Here is a 22,064-nt window from a genome sequence, read left to right as displayed (position 1 = left end):
AAAAATAAAGATATGCCAGCTGAAATATCTGGTTTCAGTTCCTGCAGCTGCATTTCCTAAGCAGCTCCCTTCAGGCTCCGCCTAAGACACCACTCCTACTAAAATCATGGATTTGTTAGTTGCTTAATATTTTCCACGCCAGTGCAACTGACATTGTCATTTTGAAATCGGTGCCACATTTGTTAAAAACTGCCTTCTAATCTTTATGCATTTCTGGCCGGATTGATTTTTTTCATGAGTTAAGTGGTGTGCGGATGGAAGATAGGGAAATTCTTAACCGAAGTGTTACAAACTATGTTCCTATATCAATAGAATTTTGTTAGGTATGAAAGGATTCTGGAGCTAAGATGGATAAATGGAATCGAGGTGCAGATTAGCCATGATCTAACTGGTATAGGCTCATGGGGCTGAATGGCCTTCTCCTGTTCCTGTGTTCCTAAATTGTTTCCCTTCACAACAATGGCCTGACAGCTGTGGCTATGAGGGATTTTTAACAGTTCTACCATTCTGCAGAGAGCACCTCCATTTTGAGGTTCCCTTACTGGCTCCTGCCTGTCTCAGCAGTGCCCACCTCTCGCTGTCGGGCTGCCAGCTGGACATCGGGGCTTCCTGCTTCACTGATCCTCCTGCCATTCTTAATTGGAGGGACCCTGGAGGTGGTTTCTTAATTGCTGTTGGGATCGCAACCCAACCAAGAAAATCCAGCCCATTGACTCCTTTTGTTTCACACAGGTGCCAGGTATCCTCTGGAACCTCACCTCTGGCCATTTTTCAGGTATTTAGCATGGGAAGTGAATGGCAGAGGACTGGTTGACAGTTGAAAGCAAACCCTGCTCTCGACATTCACACAGTTACGCCTCCGGCATGCACCACTAAATTATGATCAGAGCAGGAACCCTGGCTAATACTTCTCTCTCTAACCTTGGGCACTGAGACAAATTGCAGCATTCCTACTGCTGTTCCACCTGAAATCAGCTGGCCAGGTGCAGGCAGGGATTGAACCCAGGACCCTCCTGGCCTGTGCTGGATACTCTTCCCGAGCGATTAGAAGAGACAACCTAATTCTGCTTCTTAGATTTGTAACTTTCTCTCTTCAAATTATTTGATTCTGTTGTTAATGCCTATGTTTCTTCTTGGTTTGAAGATAAGTCTTTAACTATTTTAAAGGGAAGATAGACTGAACTTTATAGGAACAGGAGTAGGCCATTCAGCCCATCGAGCCTACCCTGCCATTCAACATGATCATGGTTGATCTTCCACTTCAATGCCTTTTTTACACACTATCCGCATATCCCCTTATGCCATTTGTATTTAGAAATCTCTGCTTTAAACATACCCAATGACTGAGCTTCCACAGTCCTCTGGGATAGAGAATTCCAAAGATTCACAACCCTCTGAGTAAAGAAATTTCTCCTCATCTCTGTCCTAAGTGGCTTCCCCCTTATTTTGAAATTGTGTCCCCTGGTTCTAGACTCCCCAATCAGGGGAAATATCTTACTTGCATCGACCTTGTCTATCCCTTTCAGTATTTTGTAGTTTTCAATGAGATCACCTCTGATTCTTTAAAACTCTAGAGAATACAGGCCCAGTTTCCCCAATCTCTCTTCATAGGACAGTCTTGCCATCCCGGGACCAAGTCTGGTGAACCTTTATTGCATTCCCTCTGTGGCAATAATATCCTTCCTAAGGTAAGGGGACCAAAACTGCACACAGTACTCCAGGTCTGGTCTAACCAAGGTTTTATACAATTGAAGCAAGATTTCACTACTCCTGTACTCAAATCCTTTTGCTATAAAGGCTAACATATCATTAGCTTCTTAATTGCTTGCTGCACCTGCATGTTAGCTTTCAGTGACTTATTGACGAGGACACCCTTTGTACATCTACACTTTCTAATCTCTTACCATTTAAGAAATATTCTGCACATCTATTCCTCCTACCAAAGTGGATAACCTCACATTTTTCTACATTATATTCCATATGCCATGTTCTTGCCCACTCACTAAGTCTGTCCAAATCCCCTTGAAGCGGCTTTGCATCTTCCTCACAGCGCACATTCCCACCTAGTTTTGTGTCATCTGCGAACTTGGAAATACTACATTTGGTCCCCACATCCAAATCATTGATAGATATTGTGAACAGCTGGGGCTCAAGCACTGATCCCTACAGTACCCCACTAGTCACAGCCTGCCAATGTGAGAATAATCCATTTATTCCTACTCTCGGCTTTCTGCCTGTTAACCAATCCTTAATCCATGCCAGTATTTAACCTCCTATCCCATGTGCTTTAATTTTGCTAACCAACCTCCTGTGGGGGACTTTATCAAAAGCCTTCTGAAAATCCAAGTTGTTACACGTCCACTGACTCCCTTTATCAATTCTGTTAGTAACATCCTCAAAAAAACCCCAACAGGTTCGTCAAACATGATTTCCTATTCATAAATCTATGTTGACTATGCCCAATCAGATCATTATTTTCCAAGTGTCCATTTATCACATCCTTTGGAACAGGTTCTAGCGTTTTCCCAATGACTGATGTAAGGCTAACAGGTCTGTAATTCCTTGTTTTCTCTCTCCCTCCCTTCTTAAATAGTGGGGTGACATTTGCGACCTTCTAATCTAGCCAGAGCTATAAAACTCTGGTTAGGCCCCAACTGGAGTGTTGCATCCAATTCTGGTCACCATGCTTTAGGAAGGATGTGAGGGTCCTTGAGAGGGTGCAGAGGAGATTTACCAGAATGGTTCCAGGGATGGGGGGATTTTAGTTACAAGATTAGGTTGAAAAAGCTGGGATTGTTCTCCCTGGAGCAAATGAGATTGAGGGGAGATTTGATGGAAGTGTACAAGATTGGGACAGGCTTAGATAAGTTAGACAAGAAAAAACTGTTCCCATTAACTAATTGTACAAGGACTAGGGGAGACATATTGAAGGTTTGGAGCAAGAGATGCAGGGGGAATGTGAGGAGTGAGTGATAATGACCTGGAACTCGCTGCCCACAACGGTGGTGGAAGCGGAGGCAATCAATGATTTCAAAAGGAAATTGGATGAACACTTGAAGGAAATAAACTTGGGGATCAAGCAGGGGAGTGGGACTGACTGGATTGCTCTGTGGAGAACCAGCATAGACTCAATGGGCCGAATGGCTGCCTTCTATGCAGTAAACGACTCTATGTCTCTTATGTACTGTAGTGAAACAGCTGTTCAATCCGAGCTGAAGTTCCATGTTACTAGAAAGATGGATTGTGAGTGAATTAGCATTGGTGTCTGAAAGATCTCCATTTAATTGCAGTGATGCAGAAGGACCTGGTCTCCCACTATTTAAAAAAAATCATTATGCTCTTCCTACTTTGTGCATTAGTTTATCTCTGTGCCATTTTCATAATCTTATGAGATGACTGAGTTACAGATGAGAGTCACTCAGAGTGTTTATCCCTTTCCCCTATCCGCTGCCAAAATGGCCAAACTAATTTTTAACTTGCAAGAACACGTGAGGAAAATCACAGAAAGAACCCGTGACTCTTGAATTACTGTGCTACCAAATAGGTTGCTTCATTTTGGAGGCTGAATTACTTTTCCATAGTTTAGTGTTGGCCTTGGCTCAGTGGACAGCACTCTTGTGCTGAGTCAGAATCTCGTGGTTTCATGTCTCGCTCCATAGCCGTATGTCTATAACCAGACTTCACTTCAGTGTAGTACTGAGGGAGTGCTTCACAGTTGGAGGTACCGTCATTTAGATGAGAGATTCAATGGTTTGCCATCTCAGGTGGAAGTAGAAGATCCCGCGCACTATTGCAAGAAGAACAAGGGAATTCTCCTGGAATCTTGGTCAATATTTATCTCTCAACCAACATCACAAACGGGAAACAAATTGGTTGCTGCCTTTTCCTAAATTACAACAGTGAAGACTTCATTGACTCTGATTGTGAAAGGCGCTATATAAATGCAAGTTGTTCTTCAGTAAGGAAAGAAGGCATTGAAGGTCTGGATCATAACTCTTGAGTGATGGGATGTTTTTATGATGGGGATCAAAACTGAATTTCTGAAGCTGTGTTTTCTGTTAGTTGGAAATTATAGGTGGCAGTGATGTTATTTATTACCACTCTGGCATATGATCACACTTACTCCACTGGATGGGGCTTAATAACTTCCAGAGCTGCAGATCATCATACTTATACCCACATCATCACTAGTGCTCTCTGTGATAAATTCAGTTTGTGCGAATGTTCTACAGAGAATGCACTTACGAATGTCGTATTATAAAATCAAACCCTATTTTTAAAAGATCTCAGTGCAGTAGATAGGGGATGGTAGCTTAGTGGTTATGACCTGGGCTAGTAATCAAGAGGCCTTTTTTTTATTCATTCATGGGATGTGGGCGTCACTGGCCAGGCCAGCATTTATTGCCCATACCTAATTGCCCTTGAGAAGGTGGTGGTGAGCTGCCTTCTTGAACCGCTGCAGTACATTTGGGGTAGGTATACCCACAGTGCTCTTAGGAAGGGAGTTCCAGGATTTTGACCCAGCGACAATGAAGGAACGGCGATACAGTTCCAAGTCAGGATGGTGTGTGACTTGGAGGGGAACTTGCAGGTGGTGGTGTTCCCATGCATCTGCTGCTCTTGTCCTTCTAGTTGGTAGAGGTCGCGGGTTTGGAAGGTGTTGTCGAAGGAGCCTTGGTGCATTGCTGCAGTGCATCTTGTAGATGGTACACACTGCTGCCACTGTGCGTCGGTGGTGGAGGGAGTGAATGTTTATAGATGGGATGCCAATCAAGCGGGCTGCTTTGTCCTGGATGGTATCGAGCTTCTTGAGTGTTGTTGGAGCTGCACGGATCCAGGCAAGTGGAGAGTATTCCATCACACTCCTGACTTGTGCCTTGTAGATGGTGGACAGGCTTTGGGGAGTCAGGAGGTGAGTTACTAGCCTCAGGATTCCTAGCCTCTGACCTGCTCTTGTAGCCACGGTATTTATATGACTACTCCAGTTCAGTTTCTGGTCAATGGTAGCCCCTAGGATGTTGATAGTGGGGGATTCAGCAATGGTAATGCCATTAAATGTCAAGGGGAGATGGTTAGATTCACTCTTGTTGGAGATGGTCATTGCCTGGCACTTGTGTGGCGCGAATGTTACTTGCCACTTATCAGCCCAAGCCTGGATATTGTCCAGGTCTTGCTGCATTTCGATACGGACTGCTTCAGTATCTAAGGAGTCACGAATGGTGCTGAACATTGTGCAATCATCAGCGAACATCCCCACTTCTGACCTTATGATTGAAGGAAGGTCATTGATGAAGCAGCTGAAGATGGTTGGGCCTAGGACACTACCCTGAGGAACTCCTGCAGTGATGTCCTGGAGCTGAGATGATTGACCTCCAACAACCATAACCATCTTCCTTTGCGCTAGGTATGACTCCAGCCAGCGGAGGGTTTCCCCCCTGATTCCCATTGACATCAGTTTTGCTAGGGCTCCTTGATGCCATACTCGGTCAAATGCTGCCTTGATGTCAAGGGCAGTCACTCTCACCTCACCTCTTGAGTTCAGCTCTTTTGTCCATGTTTGAACCAAGGCTGTGATGAGGTCAGGAGCTGAGTGGCCCTGGCGGAACCCAAACTGAGCGTCACTGTGCAGGTTATTGCTAAGCAAGTGCTGCTTGATGGCACTGTTGATGACACCTTCCATCACTTTACTGATGATGAGAGTAGGCTGATGGGGCGGTAATTGGCCGGGTTGGACTTGTCCTGCTTTTTGTGTACGGATCATTCTTCTTCTTTGGCCTCCTTGTCTCGAGAGACAATGGGTAAGCGCCTGGAGGTGGTCAGTGGTTTGTGAAGCAGCACCTGGAGTGGCTATAAAGGCCAATTCTAGAGTGACAGACTCTTCCACAGGTGCTGCAGATAAAATTGGTTGTCGGGGCTGTTACACAGTTGGCTCTCTCCTTGCGCTTCTGTCTTTTTTCCTGCCAACTGCTAAGTCTCTTTGACTCGCCACGCTTTAACCCTGCCTTTATGGTTGCCCGCCAGCTCTTGCGATCGCTGGCAACTGAATCCCACGATTTGTGATCAGTGTCACAGGACTTCATGTTGCGTTTGCAGACGTCTTTAAAGCGGAGACATGGACGGCCGGTGGGTCTGATACCAGTGACGAGCTCGCTGTACAATGTGTCCTTGGGGATCCTGCCATCTTCCATGCGGCTCACATGGCCAAGCCATCTCAGATGCCGCTGGCTTAGTAGGGTGTATATGCTGGGGATGTTGGCCGCCTCGAGGACTTCTGTGTTGGAGATACGGTCCTGCCACCTGATGCCAAGGATTCTCCGGAGGCAGCGAAGATGGAATGAATTGAGACGTCGCTCTTGGCTGACATACGTTGTCCAGGCCTCGCTGCCATAGAGCAAGGTACTGAGGACACAGGCTTTATACACTTGGACTTCTGTGTTCTGTGTCAGTGCGCAATTTTCCCACACTCTCTTGGCAAGTCTGGACATAGCAGTGGAAGCCTTTCCCATGTGCTTGTTGAATTCTGCATCGAGAGACAGGTTACTGGTGATAGCTGAGCCTAGGTAGGTGAACTCTTGAACCACTTCCAGAGTATGGTCGCCGATATTTATGGATGGGTATTTCTGACGTCCTGTCCCATGATGTTCGTTTTCTTGAGGCTGATGGTTCGGCCAAATTCGGTGCAGGCAGCCGCAATCCTGTTGATGAGTCTCTGCAGACACTCTTCAGTGTGAGATGTTAATGCAGCATCGTCAGCAAAGAGGAGTTCCCTGATGAGGACTTTCCGTACTTTGGTCTTCGCTCTTAGACGGGCAAGGTTGAACAACCTGCCACCTGATCTTGTGTGGAGGAAAATTCCTTCTTCTGAAGACTTGAACGCATGTGAGAGCAGCAGTGAGACGAAGATCCCAAACAGTGTAGGTGCAAGAACACAGCCCTGTTTCACGCCACTCAGGATAGGAAAGGGGTCTGATGAGGCGCCGCTATGCTGAATTGTGCCTTTCATATTATCATGGAATGAGGTGATGATACTTAGTAGCTTTGGTGGGCATCCAATCTTTTCTAGTAGTCTGAAGAGACCACGTCTGCTGATGAGGTCAAAGGCTTTGGTGAGATCAATGAAAGCAACGTAGAGGGGCATCTGTTGTTCACGGCATTTCTCCTGTAGCTGGCGAAGGGAGAACAGCATGTCAATGGTGGATCTCTCTGCTCGAAAGCCACACTGTGCCTCAGGGTAGACACGCTCAGCCAGCTTCTGGAGCCTGTTTAAAGTGACTCGAGCGAAGACTTTCCCCACTATGCTGAGTAGGGAGATTCCACGGTAGTTGTTGCAGTCACCGCGGTCACCTTTGTTTTTATAGAGGGTGATGATATTGGCATCGCGCATGTCCTGTGGTACTGCTCCCTCGTCCCAGCACAGGCAAAGCAATTCGTACAGTGCTGAAACTATAGCAGGCTTGGCACTCTTGATGATTTCAGGGGTAATGCCATCCTTCCCAGGGGCTTTTCTGCTGGCTAGAGAATCAATGGCATCACTGAGTCCCGATTTTGTTGGCTGTACGTCCAGCTCATCCATGACTGGCAGAGACTGGGCTGTATTGAGGGCAGTCTCAGTGACAACATTTTCTCTGGACTACAGTTCTAGATAGTGTTCCACCCAGCGGTCCATTTGCTTGCGTTGGTCAGTGATTGTGTCCCCTGATTTAGATTTGAGGGGGGCAATCTTCTTGATGGTTGGCCCAAAAGCTCTCTCAATGCCTGGGCAATTTTCCACATTGCAGGGTAGATGCCAGTGTTGTAGCTGTACTGGAACAGCTTGGCTAGGGGCGCGGCAAGTTCTGGAGCGCATGTCTACTATTGCCGGAATATTGTCAGGGCCCATAGCTTTTGCAGTATCCAGTACCTTCAGTTGTTTCTTGTTATCACGCAGAGTGAATTGAATTGGCTGAAGTCTGGCATCTGTGATGCTGGGGACTTCAGGAGGAGGCCGAGATGGATCATCAACCTGGCACTTCTGGCTGAAGATTGTTGCAAATGTTTCAGCCTTATCTGTCACACTGATGTGCTGGGCTCCCCCATCATTGAGGATATTTGTGGAGCCACCTCCTCCAGTTAGTTGTTTAATTGTCCACCACTATTCACGGCTGGCTGTGGCAGGACTGCAGAGCTTCAATCTGATCCGTTGGTTATGGGATCGCTTAGCTCTGTCTATCGCATGCTGCTTACACAGTTTGGCACGCAGATAGTCCTGTGTTGTAGCTTCACCAGGTTGACACCTCATTTTGAGGTATGCCTGGCGCTGCTCCTGGCATGCTCTCCTGCACTCTTCATTGAACCAGGGTTGGTCTCCTGGCTTGATGGTAATTGTAGAGTGGGGGATATGCCAGGCCATGAGGTTACAGATTGTGGTTGAGTACAATTCTGCTGCCGCTGATGGCCCACAATAGCCTGGACTCGTAATCTGCGGTCATGAGTTCAAATTCCACCATGGCAGTTGGAGAATTTAAATTCAGTTAATTAAATTAAACCTTGAATTAAAAGCTATCATTGTTAATGGTGACCATAAACTACCAGATTGTTTAAAAAAAAAATTAGTAAACGAGATTGATTTTAGGGAAGGAAATCTGCCATCCTTACCTGGTCTGATCTATATGTGACTCCAGATCCATAGCATTGTGGTTGATTCTGAACTGCCATCTAAAATAGCTGAGCAAGCTACTCAGTCACATCAAACCACATGGACTGCAGCATTTCCAGAAAGGGGCTCACCTTCTCGAGGGCAGTTAGGAATGGGCAATAAATTATTGAGATGTCAGCCTGGTGAAGCTACAACACAGGACTATGTGCATGCTAAACATTGGAAGCAACATGTTATAGGTAGAATTAAACGATCCCATGCCAACGAGTCGGATCAAAACTCTGCAGTCCTGCCACATCCAGTCGTGAATTAAATAACTAACCAGAAGGGGAGGCTCCACAAGCATCCCCATCCTCACTGATGGCAGAGCCCAGGGCATCAGTGCAAAAGACAAGACTGAGCATTCACAACCATCTTCAGCCAGAAGTACTCAAAATCCTGAGGGGTCTAGATAAGGAAAAACTGTTCTCATTTGTGGAGGGCCAAGAACCAGAGGACACTGATTTAAGTGATTTGCAAAAGAACCAGAGGCGTCGTGAGGAAAATCTTTTTATGCAGCGGGTAGTTAGGATCTGGAATGCTCTGCCTGAGAGTGTGGTGGAGGCAGATTCAATCATGGCTTTCAGAGGAAATTGGATAATTATTTTAAGAGAAAATCTTTGCAGGGCTATGGGGAAAAGGCGGGGGGGGGGGAGTGGGGCTATGTACAGAGATCAGGCATGGGCACGATGGGCTGAATGGTCATCTTCTGTGTTGTAACCATTCTATGTAAGTTGTCTTCCAAGTCACACACCGTCCTGACTTGTAACTATATCACTGCTCCTTCACTGTCGCTGGGTCAAAATCCTGGAACTCCCTCCCTAACACATTGTAGGTGTACCTACACCTCATGGACTGCAGAATTCAAAAAGGTGGCTCGAGGGCAATTAGAGATGGGCAAAACATGATGGTCTTGCCAGCAACATTCAGATCCAATGAACATATCATAAAGAAATTCCGGCCTCTCCAGTGAGACCCATATCCTGTGAATTAATAAAAAAAAGCCATGCGTTCTCCAAAATATGAATTACTCTGGTAGCAAAAAGTGAAGCCCTATATCGAGTCATCGAGTCATTAGGGCACAGAAGGCAACCATTCAGCCCGTATAATTCAACAGTAACTGGGATTGTCAAACATGGAGCTGTGCAGCAGTGCGAATGCTGCTGCTGCAACATTGTGGTTGGGTATGGTTCACTGTACTACTGGTATTAGAGGTAGGTGGCCAAGATGTTAAGTGGCTGATAAACACTTGCCACTCACGAGAGGGATGGATGATCAGCAGTCACTTCTGTGACTGGATTAGTGTGTAAGCAAGGATAGATTTATTTCAGGGGGAATTTCAGAATTTCACATGATGAGCTTTGAATTTCCTTTGTACAGAGTTTTTTCCTATTACATGAAATAGTGGTCAGATTAACAACAGCTGAAATTGATCTATGGAAGAATTGATATGCAGAAAGCTTTCATGTTTCATATTTTCTCTTCAAAAAAAAAGTTATGTTTGTTTAGAGCAGAGAAAGTTAAGGGGCGATTTAATAGAGGTGTTCAAATTTATGAAGGGTTTTGATAAAGGAAATAAGGAGAAACTTTCTAATGGCAAAAGTGTCAGTAAAAGATGTTACAAGTGCTTCAATTTTTTGTTAAATTATGAGAATTTGTGTTTCAATACTGAAAAGATCCATAGATGCTGGAACTTTTGTGTGTTATTTTTAAGGGAGATCAGCAGAAGCTTTTTGGACTGAGATGGAAAACAAACAGTTACTGGGAGGCACCTGTCTTCAAATAATTATTTAGCAGGGGCTGCTTTTGACTTGGGGAGATGTTACAAAGAAGTGACAGGTCAAGATTTATAGGAGTCAGGAGGCTTGATTCTTGTGACATTGGTTTTGGTTTGGCTTTGGACAGTGAGTTGTGAAATGGAAAATAGTTTGAAAAAACAGTTGGAGAAAACTTGCCGAAGAGAGCAACACCCAGCTCTTTGAAAAAAGCCTGCCAGTTTTCCATCTCTTGAGAAGCTGAGAAGCAAGTGCAAAACTGTCTGAAACCCCTGTTACTGCCTTTTTCCTGGAAAGCCTGCCCAAACTGATCTTCAACATCTCCTGTCAAGAATTGTTCTAGGAAGATTCCAGTGACAGCCATCTACATGTATTTGGGATGCCAGACAAAAAAGGACTTCTGACATCTTTTCATATCTTTTCTTGAAGTATTTTGGCCAACATATTCTCTTTTTTTTTTAAATACTAGAGCTCTAAAGAGTAAATGCCTTTATTTTTCCAGTTAACGTACGTGTGTGTGTCCCTAAGGTAAAAAGGGAACTTTTATGTTTAAATTTGTGTGTTTATGCTTTGCTTCATTGTTGGTTAAGACTTGGTTTATAATAAACTGCTAATTTTGTTGTTTATTAAAGAAACCTGGTTGGTGTGTTTTATTCTGGGATAAAAATAGAGTCTATGATTCATCGTATCAGTAAGTGGGAAGAAATGTATGTGTTGTGACCTGTGGAGAAGTGGAATTAGAATAACCAGTGTACTCCTCCCACCTCGGATGTAACAAAGAGGACATAGATTTAAGATAATTGGCAAAAGAACTGGAGGAGAGATGAAGAGAATTTTTTTTAAGCAGTGAACAATTGTGATCTGGATTGTACTACTTGCAAAGGTAGCAGATTCAATAGTAAGTTTCAAAAGGAAATTGGATAAATACTTGAAAATGAAAAACTTGCAGGACTGTGGGGAAAGAGTGGGACTAAATCTTTCCCAGGCATAGGCACAGTGGGCTAAATGCCCTCCCTCTGTGGTGTATGACTGTGCATCAGAATATATAATCAGGTTTGTGATTGATCTTGGAAAATTATTCTACTCTACCTACTATTTTAAGTAGTTTGTGATTTACTTATTAATGCTGTTTCACTGACATGCCAACCTCTTGTTCGAGTTGTCTTGTCTGCAAAAAGCCTGGTGGATTCCAGAAGTACAAGTGTTTAAATGATGTATTTTGTTCTGATAACAATGCCCTGAACCACAATGCATTATAAATTGCCTTAAATCAGACTCAACCAAACTGGCCCTACCAGCATCCCATACATTACCAAACTACAGTAAATCTTTTGACATTCTTGTCTCATCTTTGATTTCAGCTGGCTATGTACAGCAGCAGCCCCTGCCCCCAACCCACTCTAATCCCTCTGAGCTCACACTGCTACCTGTTCTTTCCTCTCACACCCAGCAATGAAATAAATCCAATAGGTATTCAAGAGAAACTACATTTCTCAGAGCCGTGAGAATGTAGAACTTGCCACCGCATGGAGTGCTTGAGGTGAATAGCAGAGATAAGTATCTGAAGAAAGGAATACAAGGATATGGTGATGGGGGTAAGGTGGGAAGAGGCTCGTGTGGTAAGGACCTGTTAGGTCGAATGGCAAATTTTGTGCTGTAAAAGTCTATGTAATATGATGAGAATTAAGGACCCAACATTGCTTGCAGATATTGTATGTTTAAATCCTCGGATTGCAGTAAAGTTTTTATTTATAAATATGTTTCTTCCACCTTATGAAATAAGGAAGAAAGTTTTAATTTTTTCCCCTTTGTAAAAGGATCTACAAGATAAAGTCAAAAATAAATTCAGTGGAGAGAATTGCTATTGGGGAAGTCCATCACTTTGGACGTATGTGAACAGCTGACTTTCAACATGTTATTGAAGTGAACCTGCAGTGTGTTAATCTGCTACAAAACGGCTGACTTCAGCTGCAGGGATGGCCCTCCTTTGTGCTGTGTAATTGCCCTTGTTTGGATGTGAATAATTTGGATAACTGATCGCATGTGACTTGCAGCACATTATTGAGCTGTACTGATTTGGCAGAGAAACCCCATACAGTGTGAGGAAATAATTATTCACATAGGGCATTCTGGGGGGTCCAGCTGGTTCAGATAAGTGGTGTTTGAATAAATGGTGCCCCACTGTAAGTTTGCCTTTCTGGAAATGTATTGATGCTGAATTTTCTTTTTATACAAATTTCCAGGAGCTTTTCAGTCAACTGTGGACTCCTTCCTATAAATTCCATTCTGGCACCCTGAGTTTTCGTCGCCTCCCCCCTTTTGAGTAGCTTAGGTTCTGGAATTTCTTCCTTAAATCTTTCCATCACTCTACCTCTCCCTCCTCCTTTAAGATAATCTTTAAACCTGCCTCTTTGACCACATGACCTAATGTTTCCTTAAGTGGCTTGTGATCAAATTTTGTTTGATAACGTTCCTGTAAAGCGCCTTGGGAAGTTTTTCTATGTTAATACAGTGTATAAATGCAAGTTGTTCTTGAAATATGTGTTCCTTTTTTAACATGGCTAGGAACTCCAGTAAGTGTCAAAAACAGTAGTCTGAGTGGGGAAGGGAAAAGAAATTAGACTTTTTAAAAAACTATTTGTAAATTAAGAAAAGAGCATTTAAGCTGCATACAGTATTAAACAGTCCACTCCACTGCGCCAAGTGACTCACCTCCTGACTCGCTAAAGCCTGTCCACCACCTACAATGCACACGTCAGACACGTGATGGAATACGCTCCACTCGCCTGGATGTGAGCAGCTCCAAAGATGCTCAAGAAGCTTGTTACCATCCAGACCAAAACAGCCTACTTGATCGGCACCCCATTAACCACCTTAAACATTCATTCCCTCCACCACCGACACACAGTGTTCAGCAGTGTGTACCATCTACAAGATGCACTGCAGCAACTCACCAAAACTCCTTTGACAGCACCTTCCAAACCCGTGACCTCTACCACCTAGAAGGACAAAGGCAGCAAACGGATGGGAACACCACCACCTGCAAGTTCTCCTCCAAGCCACACACCACCTTGACTTGGAACTATGTTTACTATTGTCATTGGGTCAAAATTCTGGAACTCCCTTTCTAACAGCACTGTGGATGTACCTACACTACATGGACTGCAGTGGTTCAAGAAGGTGGCTTATCACCATATTCCCCAGGGCAATTAGGGATGGGGAATAAATGCTGTCCTCACCAGCAATGCCCACATCCCATGAATGAATTAAAAAAATCAGTGGCTTCTATTTAATTTTAAATTGATGTTCCCATTTCATTAACTCCCCAACAAAACGAAATAATCTTTCCATGTGCCCTATCAAACTTCTCATAGGAGTTTGATAGAGTTTTTTAAAAACTGTGAGCCATCAGTGCTCCACAAGAAATAGTCCCAGTACCTTATCTTCTCTCATAACTATCTTGCTTAAGTTGGACTTTGTAGGGTTCAAATGATCTAAAATTAAGAAATGTTTTTTGTAATCATTTCCACTGAACCATTCTACTCCATGTAGCATTACGAAATCAGCATAGGAATGCTGTTGCTCTTCTTCCCTTGTTTATAAGGGCTGTTACATTGTGGTAAGCCTCACGGCCATTGGCTTAAATATTGGTTGGGTCCCAGAGACCACAACCCTGCCTTCCTTCAAAAACCCCCTCAAAACCAAAATCACTGGGTCAGCCACCTTACCTAATTAATTAAGTTCACTGAATCCATGAATTATTTTAAGAGAATTAGATAGTTGCTTGATTAAGACTATAGGGAGAAAACAGGAGAGTTGGATTAGATTTAATTGGCTCAGAGAAAATCCATCAGTACAGCATAATGTGCCCGTTTCGGTGCTCTAAATTTCTAGAATTCATAAAGATTTGTTTTTTCTGAATTCCTTCTTTTGGAATGGTCTTGTGATCTATCAGCACCCTGGAATCATTCCTCTTGTCTCCAGTTAGTGGTAGAGATTGCAAGTTGCTATCTAGTCATTCAGTGGTTGTCTCAAGTGATCATTCAGGCAGGGTCTGTGTCGTGGCAGTACCCATTCTAGATGTTATCTACCCCTGGTGCACCTCACAAGGTAAAAGGTTTTTTTAATGTCTCAGTCCGACTGAATGAGGAGCTGTTTGTTGACAAAAGTGCTGAAATTTTTAAACTACAGCCAGGAATACTCTTTCTAATGAGCTAATGTGGTGCATATATATATATAAAATAAGCCTTTTGTCTTTTATCTTTTTTCAAGGCTGGAATGGGTGGAGATCATTGAGCCTCGAACACGGGAGCGTATGTATGCTAACCTTACCACTGGAGAATGCGTCTGGGATCCGCCTTCTGGTGTCCGGATAAAACGTACCAATGAAAATCAGTGGTGGGAGCTCTTTGATCCCAACACTTCTAGGTTTTATTACTACAATGCCACAACACAGCGAACTGTCTGGCATCGGCCTCAGAACTGTGACATCATCCCACTGGCCAAATTGCAGACGTTGAAACAGAACACTGACTCACCAAGCCGAGCTTCGGCAGACAACAGTCCGGGCCGTAGTAGTAATATGAGTAGAGAAGGGAGCACCAGCTCTTCCCTAGAACAGGAACTGGAAACGGATAGGACACAAGAACAAGCACGACCAAAACAAACCCAGCAGATTATTGGAAAAGAGGAACCAGAGAGGTAAGATTTAGAGCTCCTGCATGCCCTCTGTGATTTGTGCACATCATGGGTTTGCTCTCACTTGTTCATAACCCCTCCTCTTGAGCAGGAAAATATACCTGCCATCTGGTGGGTGAGGCTTTGGTTTCTGGTGGGCTATTGGATGGCCTAATGAAGTGATAGACAATTGTGACAGATATCATTGGTTAGACTGTGCGACAAGTAATGCTGGTCGTCAGTATGTGAACCTTTCTTTGGTCTAATGAATCCTTAAATGACTGTGTTCGGCAGCTAATTGTTAGCTGTGATTTGAATTAATACCAACAAGGGACGAAATCAAAGGTGATGACACCATTTGGCAGTGAACTTCACAAAGAAAGTGATGCTTCATCACTGGGTAGACTCTTGGAATGATTTAGTGTATTAAGATACAAACAAGCATGGGCAGCTTTTACAGTTCCATTGATCTCTGAATTTGAAAGTATAAATATGGTAAAATGAATATTCCATGAGGATCAATTTAGCCTGCAACTGAAAGTTTATTTTCTTGGTGGAGTAATCTCTCTGCAACTGTCAATAAGAATTTGATTTTTTAAGAACAATAGAATAGGAATCAGAGAAGTCCATGAATGCCCAACAAATCTTTCTCTCAGATCATTTACACTTTTTCATTATATTGCTGTATTCCCCTCTGTATTTTTCTCTTTCTTTCTCTAACATAGCATCTAATTACCTCTTGAACCCATTTGCGCTGCACACATCAGGGCCCTTTCTTGGAAACTTATTCTACATCAAAAACTTCTCCCACACTTTCTTTTGGTTCCAAACTTTCTTATTTTTAACTTGTGTTCCATGGTATTTGGATCTTCTTCCACAGTGCACAATTTGCCTAGATCATTTTTTGTCAGTTTTCTTCATAATCTTGAACACTGTGTTTTGTCTTTCTGCCTACAATACAGACTTAAACTCTGAGCTACAAGGCAGGGGAGAAGTGTTGCCCGTCACTGAGTTGTTTTGACTTAAAACTGGTTCCGTGACTTATATTTTATTGATGGGCAAACAGACTGTTACTGAATTGCCTCTCAAATCTCCTCTTGGTATTGTTTGGAACTGGATCCATAATTTCTCCAATAGTAAATTTTCAATCTCAGCTGAAACTTTATCCAACAACATATGAAAGGATCAACCACCAAACCTGCTCTGGTGCAACTCCCAGCAACAAGCTAAAGTGGAGTTTGCAGAAGACTGGGATTATTTTGGTTGCCATCTCTTATAGGACTGGTTCAGTGTATTGCAGTTGGAGGAAAGGGGACCTTAAATTTCATGAAGATGTGGTGTGTTGAAGTGGTGGAACCAAATTGTTAATGGGAAGGTCTCTTCAGTTTTTCAGGTCTGTAATGCAGTTTTCTTTTTCACTCTTGCCTCTGCCCCGAGCTCTCTGTTAAATCCTACAATCATTGACTGTACCATTTCTGGAGGATGTGGAGCTGAAATTTTTTCCCTCTGGGAAATATTGCATGATTGGTGTTTTTAAATTCAGAAATAATGCTCAAGTCTTTGACGTTCCGAGTAGTAATTATAGGAGGTAACTATGGAGCTGAAAGGCTGCCTTTTAGAGATGGTCTTCTGCATCATAATGTTTTTTAAAAAATACTAAACTGAAAGCCTGTACATTTAAGTGAGTGGTGAGGGCAAAAAAATGATTGCAGATTCCAAGCATTGGTGAAAATAGAGGATTCTACTGGGGGTCGGGGGGAGGGGGCGGATATTTGTGTGCTAGATTGCTACTGCCCTCCCTCCAAAAGTATGATCTCTTGCTGGTTGTTGAAAAGATTGTGGCCCAAGGTACATTCCCGTCTTGGGTCATTGGGTAAAAATGCTGAGGGTGGCAAGGTTTGAAGAGATAGAAAGGAGAAAGTCCATTAAAAATCAAATGAAAATGACAAGCTGCCCTGGTTGTATTTCAGTAGTTCCACGGTCCCTGCAGTGAAGTTGGTTGAATTTTATTTCTAGGGACAGGTAAGTTGGAAGTGAAGTGGTTCGCTTCAGGAAAGAAATTTGTAGCTGACTTGACACAATTTCTCTGCTCCTCCTAACACTGCGTAGCTTCAAACCCCTCGCAGTCAGACTAATGGATAATAAGGCAATTCAAGTCTCATCTGTGTGAGCAGTAGGTTGTTGCTTCTTACTCTGCTGTCCCTCCCTCCAACATTTATTATTGAACACAACAGTCCTCTGAAAATAACTTATTTCTTTCCAAAAAAGCAGCAAGGTTTAATATGTAATGACATTTATGCTATCATATTACTTCCAGTATGTGTACCAAGCCCAGTGCTCGCATCTGTGGAATATGAAGAGCAAGTTCTATTTTGTGAGTCCGCCCTTCAAGGCTTTTGTGAGGATTTACCATTCTCTTATTACAACAGCGATTACACCTCAAAAGTACTTCATTGGCTGTGTAAAGTGCGTTGGAACAGCCTGAGGTCGGGAAAGACGCTATATAAATGCAAGTTCTTTCTTTGAATTTGGGGATTTCTCAGACGATGTTGGTTGTGCAATTAGATTTTTTTAGATTTTAGATTAGAGATACAGCACTGAAACAGGCCCTTCAGCCCACCGAGTCTGTGCCGAACATCAACCACCCATTTATACTAATCCTACACTAATCCCATATTCCTACCAAACATCCCCACCTGTCCCTATATTTCCCTACCACCTACCTATAGTAGTGACAATTTATAATGGCCAATTTACCTATCAACCTGCAAGTCTTTGGCTTGTGGGAGGAAACCGGAGCACCCGGAGAAAACCCACGCAGACACAGGGAGAACTTGCAAACTCCACACAGGCAGTACCCGGAATCGAACCCGGGTCCCTGGAGCTGTGAGGCTGCGGTGCTAACCACTGCGCCACTGTGCCGCCCCTCCGGGCAGTTTTTATCACTTGCATTAGGCCCCTGCTGAACAGTCAACAATGCAAGTGATGAAAACTGCCCGGAGGGGCGGCACAGTGGCTCAGTGGTTAGCACCGCAGCCTCACAGCTCCAGGGACCCGGGTTCGATTCCGGGTACTGCCTGTGTGGAGTTTGCAAGTTCTCCCTGTGTCTGCGTGGGTTTTCTCCGGGTGCTCCAGTTTCCTCCCACAAGCCAAAAGACTTGCAGGTTGATAGGTAAATTGGCCATTATAAATTGTCACTACTATAGGTAGGTGGTAGGGAAATATAGGGACAGGTGGGGATGTTTGGTAGGAATATGGGATTAGTATAAATGGGTAGTTGATGTTCGGCACAGACTCGGTGGGCCGAAGGGCCTGTTTCAGTGCTGTATCTCTAATCTAAAGAAAAAATTGGGAAGAGTCCGTATCCCACCAAATGCCTCCCCTAGCCTTGGAAGTTTCATTATTTTTCAGAATAAAAGCTATTGAAATGCCTTATGAAATGTTTAGTAAATCAATATTTTCAAAATTGAGAATTGTTTCTCTAATAGTGTTGCAACGATCTGTACTTACTCTATTAGTGATATTGGTGCACCATATCTAACCTTTTGCATGCCCATCGCAAAGGCTAATAAAAGTGGGATTCATTGTTTGATAGGACTCCTGGCCACAGAGAACAAACAATCCAATATTTTTACAATTTTTGTTTATTTTTTTATTTTTCAGTAAGGGAATTGGAAACCAATCTTTTTTTCTTTTTAATTTACTAGCACTTGTACAGATCTTGAATCTGAAGGAGATCGATTGAGGTATGTTGTAATGTACCCTCGAGTAATCTCAGTAATTGGACCTCTGAACTCATATTTTCTGCATTGATAGTACTCAAGACTTGAAGCAGAGCTGAAGAGCTAGCCTAGTTTTGTTCTATAACCGCTCATTTTATAATTTAAAAAATATATAAAATAAATAGATATGACAGCACTTGGTAGAGATTATTTTGAAGGTAACTGGCATTAAAACGATATTGGAAGTAATCTTAAAGTGCTTGTTAATTCTAAAGAATAATTATCTGGTAACACATAGTTGGCAGTTGGTTTCAGGCTGTGTTTCAGTCTTGGGGTTCTGTTAACATTTTATAGAGTGCTTAAGCTTTAGTCTCACAGTTTTTGGGTATTTGAGAAACCCTAATATTGAATTCAGCCTTAAACCAGCTGCCAGATTTACTTACTAAATCTGCATTCATGCATTCATTCATTCATACATGCATGCATTCATTTCGTAAGGTGATTTTAAGTTCAGGGATGGTGCCAGGAAAAAAGTCTTCACGCAAAGGGTAGTGGAAATCTGAAACTTTCTCTTCCAAAAAGCTTTTGAGGCTGGGATCAAATGAAAATTTCAGACTGTAATGAATAGATTTTTGTTAGGTAACTGTATTAAGTTATAGAACCAAGGCAGATGGAGATAAGATTACAGATCAGCCATGATCTAATTGAGTACCAGAACAGGCTCATGGGCCTGAATGGTCTCCTCCTGTTCCTGTTTTTTTTTCCATCATCTGGTGCTGTTGTATGAGCAGACTGTACTTGGAGCTCTGCTGGCATAGCCACATGTCATGTACGCTCCTTTCCATTTTTGTCTTCCTGTTTCTTTTTATATATGTTACAACCGAGGTGGGAGGAGTGCATTGTAAATTCAGTCCCACTTCTCCACAGGTCACAACATATATTTGATTGTTTCAGTAAGTAGGAAAGTTTAATCAGATACTCTGCTTTCCCCCAGGTTTCTTTAATATACAACAACATTATCAGTTTATTATAAACCAAGTCTTAACCAATAATGAAGTAAAACATAAACCCAAATTGAAATATTAAAGCTCCTTATTTTATCCTAGCCCTCACGTACACATACATACATATACATCTTTACCGGGGGAAAAAAGGGATTTTTGTTGACAGCTGTTTAAAGAAATAGAAGGAATAAAAAAAAACACTTGGGCTTAAAGAAGGTATGGAAGGAAATCCATTGTTTTGGCGAGGTGTCCTAAAGCTGAATAGGAGGCTGCCACTAGGAATCTTCCTAGAGCATTCCTAGGCAATGTTGATGAACAATCTGGGCAGCCTTTCAAAGAGATGCAGCTACAGAGGTGCAGCAACAAAGTTTCAATTCTCATACATTCGATGCAAAGTTCCTTTAAAGATGCAAGGTTTCTGCAAACATGCAAGATTTCTTCAATTATAGGAGACAACAGGAAACACACTTGACACAGAGTTTGCTTTTTAAGAGAAAGATGGGCTTGCTGAATCTTCTGTTCTCCTGGCAGGTTAATAAGCAAACTCCAACTGACTCCGGCTTTTTCACAGTTCAAAATGAAACTAAAATCTTTCCCGAGGCAAGTTGTGTGATGACCATAAATCTTGACTTGTTATTTCCTTGTAAATAGCTCTTTCAGGGTTACAACACAACCCCTGCTGGGTTGTTTGCAAACAGGTACTTTTCAGTAAACTTGTTTACATTCAGTCCAAACCTTCTGGTAACTTCTTTTAAGATAAACACCCAAAGTTCAGCTTCTTCAAAATTACAGCATCCATGGAATCCCTTTTCAATTTTAAAATATAGATTCTTAAGTTTTAACAAAAAATGGAAACCCTTGTAACATATTATTTTCGTTGGGATGTGAGTGATATGTCAGTAAGGCCGAGTTCCTTGATCGCTCCTGAGGACGTTAATGATCAACTGTGTGGTGTGGGGACATAACATAAGGAATAGGAGTTGACCCCTTGGCTCCTTAAGCCTATTCAGTAAGATCATGGCTGATCTGATTGTGCCATAACTCTACTTTCCTGCCTGCCCCCCATAACCCTTGACTCCTTTGTTAATCAAAAATCTGTCTAACCCAGTCTTGAATATATTTAGTGACCCAGTCTCCACTGCTTGCTGGCGAAAAGAATTCCAGGCACTGACAACCATCAGCGAAGAAATTCCTCCTCATCTCCATCTTAAATGGGAGACTCCTTAACTTAAACTGTGCCTAGTTCTAGATAGCCCACGAGGGGAAACATCCTCTCAGCATCTACCCTGTCAAGCTCCCTCAGAATCTTTTGCATTTCAATAAGATCACCTTTCAATCTTCTAAACTCCATTGAGTATAGGCCCAACCTTTCCTCATAAGACAACCCCTTTATCCCAGGAATCAGGCTAGTGAACCTTCTCTGCAGCTTTTACTGTCTATTTTTATATTTCTTGCTGGTTTTCTCTCAAACTCAAGTGTTTCCCCCACACACACTTGGTTCACTTGGCCCACCTCATTCCCCGGCACCAGCTCCAGCAATGCCTCCTTAAATCATACTAGTCAATGATCTTCTGAACTCAATTCAGAAATTCCTTCCCTCCTTACGCTTTATTCTAATATCCAAATGGATATTGGGGCAATTAAAGTTCCCCAGTATCACCTCTATGTGATTTCCCTGCAGATTTGCTCCTCTATCACTATCTCTCTTACTATTTAGAAGCCTGTAGAATACCCCCAGTCGTGTGATCATACCTTTCTTGTTTCTCAACTCGAACTAAATGGTTTCTGTCCTTGTCCCTTCAAGGACATCCTCTTTTTCCAATACTGCAACATCTTCCTTAATCAGTACTGCCACCCCACCTCCCTTTTTCCCTTCCCTATTTTTTTCTGATGACTTCATATTCTTGAATATTAAATGTTGAGTCCTCATCATTTTAAGCCATGTTTGTTATTGCCACTGCATCATATTCCCACATGGCTATTTGTGCTTGTAGCTCACCAATCTTATTACACTCTGTGTATTTACGTACATACTTAGGGAGGGGCAGTGGCATAGTGGTAATGGCACTGGACTAGTAAGTCAGAGCCCACCTTAATGCTCTGGGTTTGAATCCCACCACGGCAGATGGTGAAATTTGAATTCAAATAATAAATCTGGAATTAAAAGCTAGTCTAATGATGACCGTGAAACCATTGTTTATAGTCATTTAAA

At 42.8% G+C, this 22,064-nt stretch overlaps 1 protein-coding gene across 1 annotated transcript in view; it reads left to right on the top strand.

Moving 5' to 3' along the window:
• Positions 1 to 22,064, top strand: part of arhgap39 (Rho GTPase activating protein 39) — a 381,858-nt gene that overhangs the window by 5,756 nt on the left and 354,038 nt on the right. Inside the window, exon 3 of the mRNA XM_068052219.1 lies at positions 14,722 to 15,150. Within this exon, the coding sequence (XP_067908320.1) occupies positions 14,722 to 15,150 (429 nt within the window). The remainder of the gene's footprint in view (positions 1 to 14,721; positions 15,151 to 22,064) is intronic.

The sequence above is a fragment of the Heterodontus francisci genome, chromosome 2 (assembly GCF_036365525.1).
Source record: "Heterodontus francisci isolate sHetFra1 chromosome 2, sHetFra1.hap1, whole genome shotgun sequence".
Lineage (NCBI taxonomy): Eukaryota > Metazoa > Chordata > Chondrichthyes > Heterodontiformes > Heterodontidae > Heterodontus > Heterodontus francisci.
Note: the sequence above shows the minus strand (reverse complement) of the source record. Positions and strands in the feature narration are given on the sequence as shown.